The 19473-nt window shown below is 44.7% G+C and overlaps 2 protein-coding genes across 2 annotated transcripts; one reads left to right on the forward strand and one right to left on the reverse strand.

The window, feature by feature from the left end:
* The first annotated feature begins 474 nt into the window (after window positions 1-474).
* On the forward strand, window positions 475-1049 carry LOC123181796 (protein RADIALIS-like 3). The gene has a single exon (XM_044594146.1). It carries the CDS (start codon window positions 662-664, stop codon window positions 926-928), a length of 267 nt encoding a protein of 88 aa, XP_044450081.1. The 5' UTR covers window positions 475-661; the 3' UTR covers window positions 929-1049.
* A 7283-nt stretch (window positions 1050-8332) lies between these two features.
* Window positions 8333-13058, reverse strand: LOC123068777 (alkylbase DNA glycosidase-like protein mag2). Its single transcript, XM_044491433.1, has 2 exons — window positions 10299-13058; window positions 8333-9515 (listed from the first exon to the last, which is right to left on the reverse strand). Exon 1 carries the CDS (start codon window positions 12994-12996, stop codon window positions 12148-12150), a length of 849 nt encoding a protein of 282 aa, XP_044347368.1. The 5' UTR covers window positions 12997-13058; the 3' UTR covers window positions 8333-9515; window positions 10299-12147.
* Window positions 13059-19473: the final 6415 nt, after the last annotated feature.

Below are 19473 nucleotides of genomic sequence, written 5' to 3' on the forward strand. Positions count from 1 at the left end.
TCTTTTTTGTTTCTCTCATATACGACATATCTTGAAGTTCAAACATATGCAGCATGGTAAAGCTTTCTAAGTAGAATCTAGGATAAATCTTTCAGATTTTGTTTGTCCGACATAAATACTAAAAATATGATTTTTTTAATCAAACAAACGTATTTTGTATATTTATGTTCGACCAAAAAATCTGAAAGATTTATCCTAGATTTTACTTAGAAAGCTTTGCCACGCTGCATAGGTTTGAACTTCAAGATATTTTCTGTGTGGGAGAAACAAAAAAGAGAAATGTACTTGTACGAATCGCGATGCGGGAAATGGATGGCTAGATAGAGATGGCCTGGTGCAGGTGCTCTATTATATATTTTCGGACACCCCCAGGGTCTATAAATACCAGCCCCAGCAGCAAAGAAAGACACCAAACAAAACCACACCACCAGAGCTTCTATTTGAGTATTTGTGTTCAGTGTTCAGTGTTCAGATTTGAGTATTTGTGTTCAGAGTTCAGAAAGACATCAAACAAAACCACACCACCAGAGCTTCTTAGCTTCTATTTGAGTATTTGTGTTCAGTGTCCAAGAGCAAAGGACTTCCAGGAGCCCCCACCCCAGCACACCAGACACAAGAAAGCCAGCGTTAGTTTGAGTAGAGCATCAGATCTCACCTGAAGATGTCTTCTGGGTCGTCGTCTTGGAGCAACTCGCCGAGCTCGAACTCGGAGTGGAGCAAGAAGGAGAACAAGATGTTCGAGGAGGCGCTGGCCTACTACGGTGTGGGCGCCCCCAACCTTTGCGAGAAGGTGGCCAGCGCCATGGGGGGCACCAAGTCCACCGAGGAGGTGCGCCGCCACTTCCAGTTCCTCGTCGACGACGTCAACAGCATCGAGCACGGTCGCATCCCCTTCCCCAAGTACAAGACCCAAGGATTCTGGACCTAGTAGTAAGAGGTATAATTCTCAACAGACATAGGATGCTTTGCTTCTAACAAGTTTTCAGTTGAGCATAATTAAGCATAGCAGTTACTGCTGTATTTGTCTACTTCCTGGGAAAAGTATTCTACGCATGACTGTCATTAGCATAATAGATGTTTTTTTAACTCAAAAGGCACAGCCTGCAGGGGTATTTATGTACTTTTGTTTTTCTTCAGAGGTAACTTCCCATCATGCATGCATGACGACTGGCACCATCAACTCTCTATGAGCCAAACTACTTAATTGCAGCCACCCTGGCCAAATTTATCGGTGTTTAATCTTAGCACAATTAGACAATTTCCCTACTATCCAAAACAAAAGCTTGGATGCATCTTCCTAACCTCATGCCTACATAGAACAAAACAAAAGAAAGAAAGAACAAGTCTCTTCTATTTAAGTATTTGTGTTTACAGTTCAGATAAGCTTACAGTGAAAATGCTTTATCAACTTTCCAGGACCAAGCAGTGTAAGAGCTCCAGTGGACAGTGAACAAAGTTGTACAAACTAGATCTCTAAGAAGTAAGAATGGACTGTTGTTCTAGGGGGAAGCAAAGCGATCCAGCATTTGGTTAGAATAACAGGAAGGAAAGTGGTATTGCGATTGTGTGTACAAAGTATGATTAGGTTATGTCCAAGTTTAAGTCTGTCTATGTTGTTGTAGATTCTCGTCTACATTCATGAACTGTGTGTCGTTCAATATCCCCTCGAACACTAGTGGTCAAGTAAACTGTCATGTAAATTCATGTATTTATGAAAAAAAATCATGTATTCATGTTTTTTGTAAGAAGTCGTACCTGTAGCATTTTGTCGCCTACAATATCTGGTTTAGCTGGCCACCATGTTCAGTTTGGACTCCACAGGTTCAGAAAGCACACAGAATCCTTGTCACCACTACCTTCCTAAAAGAGAAGCCACTAAACTTTGTTCAAGAACCAGAGGAAGAACCTAATGCCAGAATAATCTACATCTGAGCCCACCAATATTCGCTGTTAAGCATCCTCGACTAGAGGTTGGTATTATGGTAGAATCAAGAACAGTCCTGCAGATTGGTTAAGAGCCTAAGATACAATCATGATTCCATCAAAAACAAGTTGCGAGTACTAAGTAGAGTATAATCAAGCTCAGCAGACTGTATATATGAGTCAAGGCTGAAACAATGATATAAGATCAATGTGCACAGACATGGACATACGGGAGTTCCATATGTTTCCACCAACAGAAATTTCCCTCTTCTCTACAAGTATCAGGACAAGATGAAATTAAATTTTGTTGATAACAAGGCAGGACAAGTACATCAAGATACAAGCATATTAGCAACAATAATGTGCACATAGACACACAAGTCATAAGGTTCCCCAAAATACTTCACTAATCTAAGCAGCATCTGCCACATTCTCATCTAAATTTAATAAAAGCTTGAATACAATAATACATACTAGCATCACCATCACACATTGATGACATGTACCTAGCTATGAGCTCGCATTGCCCTTCACTTTCTTTGCCGCGGCGTCCTTGCTTCCAGGAGGCACCACATGTACCTTGTGAAGAGGAGAAAGCCAAGCGGTCACCATTTCCTTTTCAGGGGAAAAGAAAGCTTCCTTTGAATCCCCAGCATCATGACGCCCGCCAGAGAGATAGATCGCCCTGGACTGGATTCCAATTCCCGATCTCCTCCAGCAACTTGACCAAGGGAGAGAATCCAGATCCCAGAGCTCTTGGGCTTAAAGATTTGGAATCTAGCCAGCCGATGATGTAGTGACGGCCACAGGGCGGAATCCAATCCAGGCTACTTGGCAACGATAGATAGGGAGCAGTCATTCAAAGCTGGCAAACAAGATACCATATACCAACTAACGATGGCTCAGACAGAGCCCAAAAGCATTCCTACTTTGCTCTGCTTACTTTATACTCCCTCTGATCCATATTAATTGTCGCTGATTTAGTACAACTTTGTACTAAATCAGCGGCAATTAATATGGATCGGAGGGAGTAATATACTTTGTGAAAGAGATGATGTTTGTAGTACTAACCAAGGATCTAGTTATGGGGAGAGGCAAGTTGACCGTTCATATAAATTCAGACTGGCTATTCCCAAGCCTCAACATCACATGAATGAATTTTGTCCAAGAATAAAAACACATACATGTAGATAGAAAGTTCTTGTGTGCAAGATAACGTATTCTGCACAGCATGAGATGCCCCCTCACCTTTTATCTACCTATCTGCCTTTTCAGTCGAGGGAGACAACACTGTGTGGTCAAACTAGCCGCCCGCCAGGGAGCAACACATTGCGTTCCAAACAAACGTGGTGGCTCATCTGTACGGCTAGAAATCCCAACATTGCTTGCTTGATGATTTATTAATCAGATACTACAGCAATACTCGAATTGTAACAATGATTATATCAAATACGATCATGTTTAATAATATAGGAATATGTCATATATGTATATACGCATACGTACTGCGATGCCATTATTTGGAAGTTAACCCGTGCATGAACGTGTCACAGACTCACAGTACTGAACTGACAAAACCTGCCCCTTATAAGAACGGAAATCTAAAGGAAAATGCTCGCAGAAATACATGAAATGAGTCTAGTTTGCATGAGCTTAGCGTTTTCCTGAAAAGCTTTGCTCCGATTGTGCGAAATATGACGGGGAATCCTGCATCTTTCCCATGGCTTTGACACAGATATGATTCCAGTGGGAGAGATCTCCGATGGACGGATGGTGGACCAGTCCACACGCCCGCAAGAATCAAAGCAAGTTGTGCCCGCCGCCCTGGTCCAGTGCATCCGATGCAAATCCCAGGACTCCGTGAGCAAGGAGCCAGGAGCAGGATTGCATTCTGCCAATTCCCTTTCCAAGGCCATTGGAGATGGAAAGATACACATATAGAGATAGATATATTCGTTTGGTCCCCGGACCCAGAGGGTGTTCATCGTCTCTTTGGAATCTGTTCGTCGACCGGGTGGCAGAGATGGCGTGGCATGTAAAGAATGGAGGCTCTTAGCCCACATCCCTGCCACCTTTTCTCTCTCAAATGGATGAATCAATCATGGTGCTCCCTAAACTAATGCATGGACAAGCAAAACACTATCTCTGAACAATGCAGAAATATTTCTTTAGACGATTTCTCTATCGTTGTTATGAAAACCTAAGATACTCCACCACTGATAATGTAATAAAGATTCAGAGATGCTCAATCCATGCTTTAATTCACAGTTTTCTGGGGCATGGTAGAACTACCTTTAGGTGAAATGGTGGGTAGCTCAGATAGGCTACTAGGATGCATTCATGACATGCTTGTGTAGCATTCGAGAGGGGTTTCAGAAAACTAATGGAAATGAGCATCAAGATGACAGGTTTTTGGGTTATACACCTTGACAGCTCTGTTCTCCTGTGAGCACCTTGCAGCCTATTGGACGATGTGCACGCCTTAAAAGGAGCTCTCTGCCGATCCATGTCAGCACACACACACAGCTGAGATATCGCCATGCGTCCAGAGATACATGCATGCTTCCGTTGGTGATGTGAGCAGAGCACGCAGCATCCATCCATCCATGCTGCGTAATGGCCACAGCTGGTGCCGTGTGTAAAAGTGTTTCTGGAACCAAGAAGCATATGTGTGGTCAGGTATTTCAAAAGTGAATACCAAAAATAAAATATAGGGATCAACGTGTGATTTTCATGAGGAAATTAGTTACGCGACGTAAAATTCAATAATAAAAAAATAACAAAGATGCATGCCGTCATTAGCAAAACACGGAAGAAATAAGTATCCAATCAACATGTTTTTTCATGAACCGTGAAACTGCATGAAACAAAGCCGAACCACGTATTCAGATTCAGATACGACGAATTCGAGAGTTGATTTCTACAGCTATAAAATATCGAGACTAGATGAATGCCTGCCCTGATGCGCATCTGGACGGACCCAAAAGGCTTAATTACTCAAACAGGCTGTCACTTAAAATTTTCATCACACACACCACAAGCTTCCTTCCCATGTCTGATCCCGAGCTCGAAAGACCTGCGAGAACCTTGTTGTCCTCTCCACAGCCACCTTTTAACCCACAGAGAGAGACATGACACACGCCCAGCGCCTATAAATAGCAGCCCCAGCAGCAAAGAGAGACACCAAACCAAACCACCAGAGCTTCTCCAAGACATCAGATACAAGAAGCTAGCAATTAGCTCAGTAGAATCTCACCGGGGAAGCTTTACCTCCACCAAAGGATGTCTTCTGGGTCATCGTCTCGGAGCACCTCGCCGAGCTCTGACTCGGAGTGGAGCAAGAAGGAGAACAAGATGTTTGAAGAGGCACTGGCCTACTACGGCGAGGGCGCCCCCAACCTCTGGGAGAAGGTAGCCAGCGCCATGGGGGGCACCAAGTCCGCCGAGGAGGTGCGCCGCCACTTCCAGATCCTCATCGATGACGTCAACAACATCGAGTACGGCCGCATCCCCTTCCCCAAGTACAAGACCCAAGGATTCTGGACCTGAAAGGTATAATTCTCAACAGAGATAGGATGCATTGCTTCTAACAAGTTTTCAGTTGGAGCATAAGCATAGCAGTTTTTTTGTGGCATCATAAGCATAGCAGTTACTACTGTATTAAAGTATTTTTTCTTTTTCTTTAGAAGTTACTTACCACCAAGCATGCATGACAACTGGCACCATGAACTAACTGTCCAGCTATGAGCCAAAACTGCTTAATTAAAGCCACCCTGGCCCAATTTATTGGTGGTTTAATCTTAGAACAACTAGATGATGCCCCGCACGTAGTTGCCAGAATATCTGCAAGATTTTGGTTATATGGAACATGAATATTTGAAATAATAGTTTTTAAAATTATATAAGAATTAAATTTAATACCATAATAGAATGAAATTTTACATGCATGCATGTTTGCATGTTGAAGTGGATTTTTAATATGCATAGTTGCATGTTGAGGTGGGCCTTTCCTATGCATGTTGAATGATGAGGTGGCATGCTTGCATGTTGAGAGAAATATGTTAGTGGGGCTAGCTATTTAGATATAGAAGATAGAAGATAAGACAATTTCCTTGCTTCCAAGACAAAAACTTGAATGGATCTTGCAGTCTTTCTCCCCTTGTACTTTCAGCTTGCAAGGCTATTTCTATTATAGATTTTTGCACAAGATCTAGCAGAAATCTATAACAGAAATAGCCTTGCAAGCTGAAAGTACAAGGGGAGAAAGACTGCAAGATCCATTCAAAGTGCAGCTCCACAGTGTCTATACACCCATTCCATTCTGAAAGACCCAACCTCATGCCTAAATAGAATAAACAGGAAAGAACAAGCCTCTTATATTTGAGTATCTGTATTTGTGTTCAGAGCAGATAAGCTTACAGTGCAAGTGTTTTCTCAACTTTTCAGGATGAAGCAGTGTAAGCTCCAGTGGGCAGTGAACAAAGGTGTACAAACTAGATCTCTAAGAAGTGAGAATGGACTATTGTTCTAGGAGGAAGCAAGGGAAACCAGCATTTTGTTAGAATAACAGGAAGGAAATGAGTATTGTCTATTGTGTGTACAAAGTATTGTTAGGTCATGTCCAAGGTCAAGTCTGTCTATATGTTGTTGTAGATTCTCGTCTACATTCATGATCCGTGTGTTGTTCATTATCCCTTCAAATAAAGTCGTCAAGCAAGCTGTCATGTAAACTCATGTATTAGTGTTATTTGTAAAAAGTTGTATCTGTGGCATTTTGTCGCCTCCAAAATCTGGTTTAGCTGGCCACCATGTTCAGTTTGGACTACAAAGGTTCAGAAAGCACACAGAATCCATGTCACCACTACCTTCCCAAAAGAGAAGTCACTAAACTTTGTTCAAGAACCAGAAGAACCTAATGCCAGAATAATCTACATCTGAGCCCACCAATAATTCTCTGTTAAGCATCATTGAATCGAGGGTGGTATCACGGTAGAATCAAGAACAGTCGTGCAGATTGGCTAAGATACGATCATGATTCCATCAGAAAAGAATAAAGAGTATCATTCCAGAAATTGGAAGTAGAGTATAATCAAATTCAATAGGCTGTGTATATCAAGTCAAGGCTGAACAATGATAGAAGATTACAGTGCACGGACATGGACATATGGCGATTCCATGTTTCCAACCACAAAAATTTCCCTTTCTCTAAAAGTATCAGAACAGGATGAAACTAAATTTTATTGATTACAAGACAGGACAAGTACAACAAGACACAACCTTGTTAGCAACCATAATGTGCACATAGACACACAAGTCACAATGTCACAAAATGACACTTCACTAATCCAGGTAGCATCTGCCACATTGACATCTAAATTTAACAGCTTGAGTACAACAAATACATACAAGCATCACCATCACACATAAATGACACGTACCTAGCTATGAGCTCGCATTGCCATTCTTCACCTTCTTCGCCGCGGTGCCCTTGCTCCCTAGGAGGCACCACATGTACCATGTGAAGAGGAGAAAGCCGGGAGGTCACTACTTCCTTTTCAGGGAAAAAGAATGCTCACTTTGAATCCCCAGCATTAAAACGCCAGCCAAAGAGATAGATCGCCCTGGACTGGATTCCGATTCCCAATCTCCTCCAGCAACTTGACCGGGGAAGAGAATCCGGATCCTAGAGCTTTAGGCTCAAAGATTTGGAATCTGGCTAGCCGACGATGCAGTGATGGCCACAGTGTGGAATCCAATCCAGGCTACTTGGCAACGACAGATAGGGATCAGTCATTCAAGCAGCTGGCAAACAAGATACCATATACTCCCTCTGTAAACAAATACAAGACGTTTAAGATCACTAAAGTAGTGACCTAAAACGTCTTATATTTGTTTACAGAGGGAGTACCGACTAATGATGGTTCAAACAGAGCCCAAAAGCATTCCCACTTTACTCTGCTTACCTTAGCTTAATATACTTTGTGAAAAAGATGATGCTTGTAGTACTAGACAAGGATCAAGTTATGGACAGAGGCAAGTTGACCGTTCGTATAAATTCAGGCTGGCTATTCCCAAGCCTCAACATCACATGAATGAATTTTCTCCAAGAATAAAAACACATACATGTAGATAGAAAGTTACTTCTTGTGTGCAAGATAACGTATTTTGCACAAAGTGAGATCGCCCTCTCCTTTTATCTACCTATCTGCCTTTTCATTCGAGAGAGACAACACTGTGGTCAAACTAGCCTAGCCCGCCAGTAAGCAACACTTGCATTCCAAACAAAGGTGTTGGCTCCATTGGTTGCTTGATGATTTATTAATCAGATATTACAGCAATACTTGAAATGTAACACCGGTTATATCAGATACCATCATGTTGAAAATTATAGGAATATGTCGTCTATGTATATATGCATACCTACTGTGATTCCATATTTGGAAGTTAACCCATGCATGAACGTGTTACAATACTGAACTGACAAAATTTGTCCCGATGAGAATAGAAATTTAAAGGAAAATGCTCGCAGAAATACATGCAATGAGTCTAGTTTACATGAGCTAGCATCTTCCTCAAAAGCTTTGCTCCGATTGTTCGAAATATGATGGGGAATCCAGCATCTTTGCTATGGGTTTTACGCAGATATGATTCCGGGGGATAGATCTCCGGTGGATGGATGGACCGGTCCACACGCCCCAAGAATCAAAAGCAAGTTGCGCCCGCCGCCCCCTGTTCAGTGCATCCGATGCAAACCCCAGGACTCCATGAGCATGCAGCAAGCAAGGAGCAGCTGCATGGCATTCTGTCAATTCCCTTTCCAACGCCACTGGAAATGGAAAAGATGATAGATATATTCCTTCGGTCCCCGGAGCCCGCCAGGGGTGTTCATCGTCTCTTTGGGATCTGTTTGTCGACCGGGTGGCGGAGATCACACGACATGTAAAGAATGGAGGTTCTTAGCCCACATCCCTGCATCTCTTTCTCTCCCAAATGGATGAATCAATCATGGTGCTCCCTACACTAATGCATGGACAAGCAAAATTCGTTTTTGAACGAGGGCAACCCCCCGGACTTCTCTATCATCGATGGCGATGGAATGAAAGATGCAGAGGCATGCTTCATGCTTTGAAAGTCTTTTTTTTACAATTGAACATGAGTTTCATCTATTAGAGGAAATATTACAATCTTTAGAGAGGAGACCCAAAACCGCAGTCAGCGGAGATATATATAGTACTACTTTTTTAGATGAATTTGTAATTGACTCGGATAGCATCTGAGGGTGCACACTTGGTATGTAGCATTGGATTAGAGGGGTTTCAGGAAAATGCTGGAAATGAGCATCGAGATCAGAGGTTTTTGGGTATGCGCACCTGTCCATCAATACCACGTATCCCCTGCTCCCGCGGGCGCCTTGCAGCCTATTGGCTGAGACGCATGCCTTACGATGAGCACTCTGCCGATCCATGTTAGCATCACACACGGCCGAGGGAGGCATCGCCATGCATCCAGAGATGGATGCTTCCGTTGGTGAGCAGAGCACGCAGGTGGCATGCATCGATCCACGCTGCCTAATTGCTACAGCAGCTTGCAATCTGTGTCAAAATGTTAAATTTGGAACCAGGTAGCAAGCACACATGGTCAGATATTTCAAAACTGAATACCAAAAAGGAAATATATCAATTGACGCATGATTTCCATGAGGGATTTAGTTACGGAACAAAAAATTCGACGCCAAAAATTGCTGACAACAAAGCTGCAATCATACCCATGCGGCGATGCCATGGTGGAGAAGTTAAAAAGTTTTTTTTCAAACTTGGTGGAGAAGTTAAAAGTTGAACACGGCAAACATAGTGAGAGACATGTGAGCAAGCACCAAAGGCTTCACAGGTCTCTACTTGGAGCAAAGGCCATCTAGCTGGCAGTTTTTACTTAGCTGGAAGCAATGGCCTGAGAGGGCGCACACATCCAGTTTCTATAGCTATAATACCCAGATGATGTGTATAATGTTGGATACAAATCCAGACGTCATGCGTCGGGAATGCCCTCATGTGCATCTGGGCCAAAAAAGCTTAATTACTTAAGGAGGCTGTCAGTGAAGTGATGCCACTTAAATTTTTCATCACGCACAACACGGGCTTTCTATGTCTTTAACTCAAAAAACCTGCGGGAACCTTGTTGACATCTCCCAAGCCACCTTCTAAGTTTAAACCCACAGAGAGAGACATGAAACACCCCCAGGGCCTATAAATAGCAGCCTCGCAGTAGAGACAACAACAAAACCACCAGAGCTTCTCCAAGAGCAAAGGACTTCCAGGAGCCAACATACTAGATACAGAAAGCATTAGCTCAGTAGAATCCCACAAGGGAAGCTTTACCTGCTCCAAGGATGTCCTCACCGAGCTCGAACTCAGAGTGGAGCAAGAAGGAGAACAAGATGTTTGAGGAGGCACTCGCCTACTACGGCGTGGGAGCCCCCAACCTCTGGGAGAAGGTGGCCAGCGCCATGGGGGGCACCAAGTCCGCCGAGGAGGTGCGCCGCCACTTCCAGTTCCTCGTTGACGACGTCAAGAACATCGAGCACGGACGCATCCCCTTCCCCAAGTACAAGACCCAGGGCTTCTGGACCTAAAAGGTATAATTCTCAACCAAAAACTGCACAGACATTAGATGCTCTGCTTCTAGTAGCAAGTTTCAGTTGAGCGTAAGCATACCAATTACTGCTTTATTTGTCTACTTGGTGGGACCGTGTCGTTACCATAGATGTTTTAACTCAAGGCACAGCATGCAGGGGTATTCATGTATTTTCATTTTTCTTTAGAGGTTTACCACCATGCATACATGATGACTGGCACCATGAACTCTATGAGCCAAACTTCTTAATTGCAGCCATCCTTTGGCACTTAGCCAAAGGATTGTGGTCCAATCCATCGGTGGTTTAATCCTAGCTACACTATCAGAAAAATCTCCCTACTTCTAAAACAAAAACTTGGATGGATCTTGCAGTCTTTATCTCCATGTGCTTTCAGTTTGCAGTGAGATCAACATAAGTACGCCTTAGATACAGGACTATCTTACTACAGATTTTTGCTACATTTTGTGCAACTCCACACTATCTACACACACATTCACCTATCCTCATGACTACATAGAACAAAAAAGAAGAAAGAAAGAACAAGCCTCCACACTATTTGAGTATCTGCATTTGTGTTCAGAGTTCAGATAAGCTTACAGCGCAGGTGTCTTCATATTTTCAGGATGAAGCAGTGTAAACTCCAGTGGACAGTGAACAAAGTTGTACAAACTAGATCTCTTAAGAATGGACTGATGTTATAGGGGTGTGCAAGGCAATTCAGCATTGATTAGAATAGCAGGAAGAAAAGGAGTTGTATATTGTGTGTACAAAGTATTATTAGGTTATGTCCAAGGTTAAGTCTCTATGTTGCTGTAGATTATCATCTAGATTCATGAACTGCATGTTGTTCATTATCCCCTCAAACCAAGTCGTCAACTAAACCATCATGTAAACTCATGTATTTGTGGTATTTGTAAGAAGTCGTACCTGTAGCATTTTGTCGCCCCCCAAGATCTGGTTTAGCTGGCCACCATGTTCAATTTGGACTCCACAGGTCCAAAAAGCACACAGAATCCTTGTCACCACTACCTTCCTAAAAGAGAGGTCACTAAACTTTGTTCAAGAACCACAGGAAGAACCTAATGCCAGAATAATCGACATCTGAGCCCACCAATATTCGCTGTTAAGCATCGTAGAATCTAGGGCGGTATTACGGTAGAATCAAGAACAGTCCTGCAGATTGGCTAAGATACGATCATGATTCTGTCAAAAAAGAAGTTTAACGAGTATCATTCCAGAAATTGGAAGTGTCAACAGGCTGTATATATATCAAGTCAAGGCTGAACAATGATACAAGATTACAGTGCACAGACATGGACATACGGCAATTCCATATCATTTCCAGCCATAAAAATTCCCCTCTTCTCTACAAGTATCAGAACAGGATGAAACTAAATTTTATTGATAACAAGGCAGGACAAGTACACCAAGATACAACCATCAAGATAACAAGGCAAGACACACAAGTCACAATGTCACACGATGATGCTTCATTAATCCAGGCACCATCTGCCACATTGCCATCTACTAAAGTTGACAGCTTGAGTACAACAAATACATACTAGCATCACCCACAGATGACACATACCTAGCTAGGAGCTCGCATTGCCCTTCTTCGCCTTCTTCACCGCGGCGCCCTTGCTCTCGAGGAGACGCCACATGTACCAGGCGCCGACCGACCGGTACGGGCGCCAGCGCTCGCACAATGCGGCCATCTCCTCCGGCTTGGGCAGCGCCTTGAGCTTGTACAGCTCCTGCACGCCCTTGCGCACGCCAAGGTCGCCGGACGGCAGCACATCGGGGCGGTGCAGCGAGAAGATCATGAACATGTGGACAGTCCACTCGCCGATGCCCTTCACCCTGGTGAGCTGGGCGAGGAGCGCGTCCTCGCCCATGGCGGCGACGGAGGACTCGGAGAGGTCCCCGGCCTCGAACCTGGCGGCCAGGTCGTGGAGGTAGGCGGCCTTGCGGCCGGAGACGCCGATGGCGCGGAGGTCGGCGGCGGCGAGGGCGAGCACGGCGGCGGGGCTCACCGCGCCGTCGGCGGCGGAGGGGAGGAGCGCGAGGAAGCGGGCGTAGATGGCGGCGGCGGCGGAGGTGGCGAGCTGCTGGTAGAGGATGGAGCGCGCGAGGGAGTGGAAGGCGGGGAGGGAGGGGGAGGATGTGAAGGCGGGCGCGTCGGTGGAGGCGATGACCTCGGAGAGGAGCGGGTCGGCGGCCGCGAGGTGGCGCAGCGCCGCCGCGAGCTCGCCCGGGGCGGACAGCGCGGGCAGCACCGGAGTGGGCGGCGCCGGTGGCGGCACAGTGGCTACGGCGAGGGGTTTGGCTTTGCCTGGTGGCGTCTTGACGATCTTGCGGGAGCGGAAGGAGATCCTGGCGGTAGCGGTGGAGGTGCCGGAGGCGGAGGGGCGGGGCGTCGCCGCCGACCTGGTCTGAGCCATTGCGCTCGGTGGTGGTGGACGGCGGCGTGGACCGTGGAATGGGGACTGGGGAGGGAAGCGGTTGGCTGTGTAGTGTGTGGGCCTTAGTGGCCCATCAAAATGTCGGGCTGTGCGAAGCTTCTTTGGGCTAGCCTGTCTAGCAACTTTAGCCCAATTCTCCTAGTCAAATACAGTAACCCCCGAGTTCAAAAACCATTACTGGTAACGCGTGCGGGTGAGAAAGTGACAACGTCATTTCTCCAGTTCAATTGCAGTCTCTTCATCGAAGTCTTTGAAGTACTTCTTGAAGTAGAGATTGATGCCGCGAAGGAGTTTTCAAGGAAATTCATTGTAAATTCCTAGTTATAGGAGTTACTTTGTTTTTTTTATCTTAGTTTCAAATCAGTCCACATGTAATTGTTATGAGTATGGATAAAGTTATAGGTGTTTCTCAAAGAAAAAAAGTACCCAGAGTTTCCTCATTGACCATTGATGGATTACGAATAAGACATTGGCATGTCTTACCTTCAAAGGGGTGGGAGAGAAGGGCTCGAACCTGATGCCCATTGACCATTCATATGGATTACGAATAAGACATATTCACGGCTTTCTTTAGCATGTTTTCGGGAATCGTCAGCTAGACCCCATGTATTCGTCCACTAGTTATCACTAGTAGAAAATAGGGCTTTGGTCACAGGGCAATATTCACATTAGTCCATGAACCGGGACTAATGTGAGCATTGGTCCCAGTTCGTGCGGCTAAGGCATTAGTCCTGGTTCACCTGAGCCCTTTAGTCCCGGTTTGAGACACGAACCGAGACTAAAGAGTGTGATGCCCTTTAGTATCGGTTTGTGTCTCAAACCGGGACTAAAGATTAGACCTTTAGTCCCGGTTTAAGACACAAATCGGGACTAAAGGGTGCGATGCCCTTTAGTCCCGGTTTATGTCTCAAATCGGGACTAAAGGTCCCGTTTTCAAACTCTACCCCCCCTGGATCGCCTTTTTTGTTTTGAAAAAATCAAAAGAAAATGATAAAAACTTCAAAAAATAAAATCCTTCGAGAGATAGTTATATTACTACATCTACTAGTTAGGAAAATTTAAAAACTTAAATTTGGACATGTTTTGCAAAAAATGTAGGGAAAATGTAAAACGGCTGTAACTTTTGCATACGATGTCGGAAAAAAAGTATAATATATCAAAATGTTCAGAACGAAAATCCGCACTCTATTGGATATGGTGCGATCTATGATGTCACTCATTGATTTACCGCTATCATTTTGGGGATACGCTCTAGAGACAGCTACATTCACTTTAAATAGGGCACCGTCTAAATCCGTTGAGACGACACCGTATGAATTATGGTTTGGGAAGAAACCTAAGCTGTCGTTTCTAAAAATTTGGGGATGCGATGCTTATGTCAAGAAACTTCAACCTGAAAAGCTCGAACCCAAGTCGAAAAAATGCGTCTTCATAGGATACCCTAAGGAAACCATTGGGTATACCTTCTACCTCAGATCCGAAGGCAAGATCTTTGTTGCCAAGAACGGGTCCTTTCTGGAGAAAGAGTTTCTCTCGAGAGAAGTAAGTGGGAGGAAAGTAGAACTCGATGAAGTACTGCCTCTTGAACCGGAAAGTAGCGCAGCTCAGGAAGATGTTCATGTGGTGCCTGCACCGACTAGAGAGGAAGTTAATGATGATGATCAAGGTACTTCGGATCAAGTTGCTACTGAACTTCGAAGGTCCACAAGGACACATTCCACACCAGAATGGTATGGCAACCCTGTCCTGGAAATCATGTTGTTAGACAACGGTGAACCTTCGAGCTATGAAGAAGCAATGGCGGGCTCAGATTCCAACAAATGGCTTGAAGCCATGCAATTCGAGAGAGGATCCATGTATGAAAACAAAGTATGGACTTTGACAGACTTGCCCGATGATCAGCGAGCGATAGAGAATAAATGGATCTTTAAGAAGAAGACGGACGCGGATGGTAATGTTACCATCTATAAGGCTTGACTTGTCGCTAAGGGTTATCGACAAGTTCAAGGGGTTGACTACGATGACATCTTCTCACCCGTAGCGAAGCTGAAGTCCGTTCGAATCATGTTAGCAATTATCGCATACTATGATTATGAGATATGGCAAATGGACGTCAAAACGGCATTCCTTAACGGCTTTCTTAAGGAAGAATTGTATATGATGCAGCCGGAAGGTTTTGTCGATCCTAAGAATGCTAACAAGGTATGCAAGCTCCAGCGCTCCATCTATGGGCTGGTGCAAGCATCTCGGACTTGGAACATTCGCTTTAATGAAATAATCAAAGCGTTTGGGTTTATGCAGACTTATGGAGAAGCATGTGTTTACAAGAAAGTGAGTGGGAGCTTTGTAGCATTTCTTATATTATATGTGGATGACATACTTTTGATGGGAAATAATATAGAACTTTTGGACAGTATTAAGGCCTACTTGAATAAGTGTTTTTCAATGAAGGACCTTGGAGAAGCTGCTTACATATTAGGCATAAAGATCTATAGAGATCGATCGAGACGCCTCATAGGTCTTTCACAAAGCACATACCTTGATAAGATATTGAAGAAGTTCAATATGGATCAGTCCAAGAAGGGGTTCTTGCCTGTGTTGCAAGGTGTGAAATTAAGCTCAGCTCAACGTCCAACCACGGCAGAAGATAGAGAAAAGATGAGTGTCGTCCCCTATGCCTCAGCCATAGGGTCTATCATGTATGCCATGCTATGTACCAGACCTGATGTAAACCTTGTCGTGAGTTTGGTAGGAAGTTACCAAAGTAATCCCGGCATGGAACACTGGACAGCGGTCAAGAACATCCTGAAGTACCTGAAAAGGACTAAGGATATGTTTCTCCTATATGGAGGTGACGAGGAGCTCGTCATAAAGGGTTACGTCGACGCTAGCTTCGACACAGATCTGGATGACTCTAAGTCACAAACCGGATACGTGTATATTTTGAATGGTGGGGCAGTAAGCTGGTGCAGTTGCAAGCAAAGCGTCGTGGCGGGATCTACATGTAAAGCTGAGTACATGGCAGCCTCGGAGGCAGCGCATGAAGCAATCTGGATGAAGGAGTTCATCACCGACCTAGGAGTCATACCCAATGCGTCGAGGCCGATCACTCTCTTCTGTGACAACACTGGAGCTATTGCCCTTGCCAAGGAGCCCAGGTTTCACAAGAAGACCAGGCACATCAAGCGTCGCTTCAACTCCATTAGTAAAAATGTTCAAGATGGAGACATAGATATTTGCAAAGTACATACGGATCTGAATGTCGCAGATCTGTTGACTAAATCTCTTCCGTGAGCAAAACATGATCAACACCAGAACTCTATGGGTGTTCGATTCATCACAATGTAACTATATTATTGACTCTAGTGCAAGTGGGAGACTGTTGGAAATATGCCCTAGAGGCAATAATAAAATGATTATTATTATATTTCCTTGTTCATGATAATTGTCTATTATTCATGTTATAATTGTGTTATCCGGAAATCATAATACATGTGTGAATACATAGACCATAACATGTCCCTAGTGAGCCTCTAGTTAACTAGCTAGTTGGTCAACAGATAGTCATGGTTTCCTGACTATGGACATTGGATGTCATTGATAACGGGATCACATCATTAGGAGAATGATATGATGGACAAGACCCAATCCTAAGCATAGCACAAGATCGTATAGTTCGTTTGCTAGAGCTTTTCCAATGTCAAGTATCATTTCCTTAGACCATGAGATCGTGTAACTCTCGGATGCCGTAGGAGTGCTTTGGGTGTACCAAACGTCACAACGTAACTTGGTGACTATAAAGGTATACTACAGGTATCCCCGAAAGTATCTGTTGGGTTGACACGGATCGAGACTGGAATTTGTCACTCCGTATGACGGAGAGGTATATCTGGGCCCACTCGGTAATGCATCATCATAATGAGCTCAATGTGACCAAGTGTTTGGTCACGAGATCATGCATTACGGTACGAGTAAAGTGACTTGCCGGTAACGAGATTGAACGAGGTATTGGGATTCCGACGATCGAATCTCGGGCAAGTAACGTACCGATTGACAAAGGGAATTGAATACGGGATTGATTGAATCCTCGACATCGTGGTTCATCCGATGAGATCATCGTGAAACATGTGGGAGCCAACATGGGTATTCAGATCCCGCTATTGGTTATTGACCGGAGAGTCGTCTCGGTCATGTCTGCGTGTCTCCCGAACCCGTAGGGTCTACACACTTAAGGTTCGGTGACGCTAGGGTTGTAGAGATATTAGTATGTGGTAATCCGAAAGTTTTTCGGAGTCCCGGATGAGATCCGGACGTCACGAGGAGTTCCGGAATGGTCCGGAGGTGAAGATTTATATATAGGAAGTCCAGTTTCGGCCATCGGGGAAGTTTCGAGAGTAATCGGTATTGTACCGGGACCACCGGAAGGGTCCCGGGGGTCCACCGGGTGGGGCCACCTATCCCGGAGGGCCCCATGGGCTGAAGTGGGAGGGGAACCAGCCCCTAGTGGGCTGGTGCGCCCCCATGGGCCTCCCCCTGCGCCTAGGGTTGGAAACCCTAGGGGTGGGGGGCGCCCCACCTGACTTGGGGGGCAAGTCCCCCCTTGGACGCCGCCCTCCTTGGAGTTGGGATCTCCTAGGGCCGGCGCCCCCCTAGGGGCCCTATATATAGTGGGGGGAGGGAGGGCAACCGCACCCAAGTCCCTGGCACCTCCCTCTCCCCTCGTAACACCTCTCCCTCTCGTTGGAGCTTGGCGAAGCCCTTCCGAGATCACCGCTGCTTCCACCACCACGCCGTCGTGCTGCTGGATCTCCATCAACCTCTTTTTCCCCTTGCTGGATCAAGAAGGAGGAGACGTCTTCCCCAACCGTACGTGTGTTGAACGCGGAGGTGTCGTTCGTTCGGCGCTCGGTCCTCGGTGATTTGGATCACGACGAGTACGACTCCATCAACCCCGTTCTCTTGAACGCTTCCGCTCGCGATCTACAAGGGTATGTAGATGCACTCCCCTCTCCCTCGTTGCTAGATGACTCCATAGATTGATCTTGGTGATGCGTAGAAAATTTTAAAATTCTGCTACGTTCCCCAACAATAATTATTTCATTTTTTTGAATTTTGGTCAAATCTGGTCAAACTGTGGTCAAACTATGGTCAAACTACTTATTCAAGAAATATTAGTGTTACTAAATAATTATTTTTTAAATAATAGTTTCAAACTCAAACAGTGAAACGTGTGACTTCATGCTCAAGTTAAACTTCTGAGGGTTAATACGATTGACATCTTACTATTGTCAGGAAAACAATAAGTGCAGACTTGGAAACGAGGGGGAATAGAACCCGAAAGTTAAGCGTGCTCAGGCTGAAGTAGTAAGAGGATGAGTGACCGTCCGGAAAGTTAGATGATTTGGAATGATGAGGGGTGATTAGAGATTAGAGGTTAAATTAAGCAGTGATGAGGGTGATTAGAGATTAGAGGTTAAAATAATTCAAAAATTTAAAAATCGAAAAAAAAATTCAAAAACAAATTCAAAATTCAAAAAAAACAAAATTTCCTTAAGTCCCGGTTGGTGCTAAAGGTGGACCTCCAGGCAGCGGCCACGTGGAGGGCCTTTAGTCCCGGTTGATGTAAGAACTGGGACTAAAGGGGGGAGGCTTTAATAACGACCCGGGACTAAAGGCCCTTATTCTATTAGTGTATGAAGAAAATGGTTTGCCCTTTCCGTGGCTTTCGACAATGAAGATGTGACAGCACGAAGATGTCACCAAAAAGATATTGGACAGATTACCATGTAAACATGAGAGCCGAGTAAAAAGTTACAATGTTGTTTGTACACATGCAACATAATCTTTCTACTACGAGAGCATCTATTTTGAGAGGTCAATAGTCAAAAGTTACGAAAAAAGGTTCCCCTACTTTATATTATAAAGCAACAGCCCAAGTATCCAACAAGCCGGTTCAAAGTACAATCAAGTCTTAAATCATCGATGGGGGCATAACAAGACAAGCCCCAAACAAAAAAAAGAAGCTAATCTGGCTCGGGAGTTTAAAATGTCAACTAGCCGTCTTCAGGCAACTGAGTTTTTTTGTGTGTTTCGGACGATTTCCGTGAAGACGAATGTTGATGGATGCGGGAGTAGATTGTCGCGGCCGGAAAAATTAAGGGGATTAGAAAGATGGCAGAGGCGGCTTGGTGGCATGCGTCGAGAACACCTGCGTGGGTGCAGGGAAGCGGATGGTCAGGCCGATGACGGTGGACAGGTCGGCAGGATGGCGGGCAACCGAAGAGAGAAAAATGCAGGATGGTGGGCAACCGAAGAGAGAAAAAAGAAAGAAAGCCACGGAGAAATCAATAGACCCAGGTTTCTTTTTTCAGAACGAATTTCTTTATAAGTTTTCAGAATGATTAAACGATCCCAAACTACACATGTAGTACAGTCCTACCGTGCGTGCCCGCGCTT

The sequence above is a fragment of the Triticum aestivum genome, chromosome 1A, assembly GCF_018294505.1.
Source record: "Triticum aestivum cultivar Chinese Spring chromosome 1A, IWGSC CS RefSeq v2.1, whole genome shotgun sequence".
Lineage (NCBI taxonomy): Eukaryota > Viridiplantae > Streptophyta > Magnoliopsida > Poales > Poaceae > Triticum > Triticum aestivum.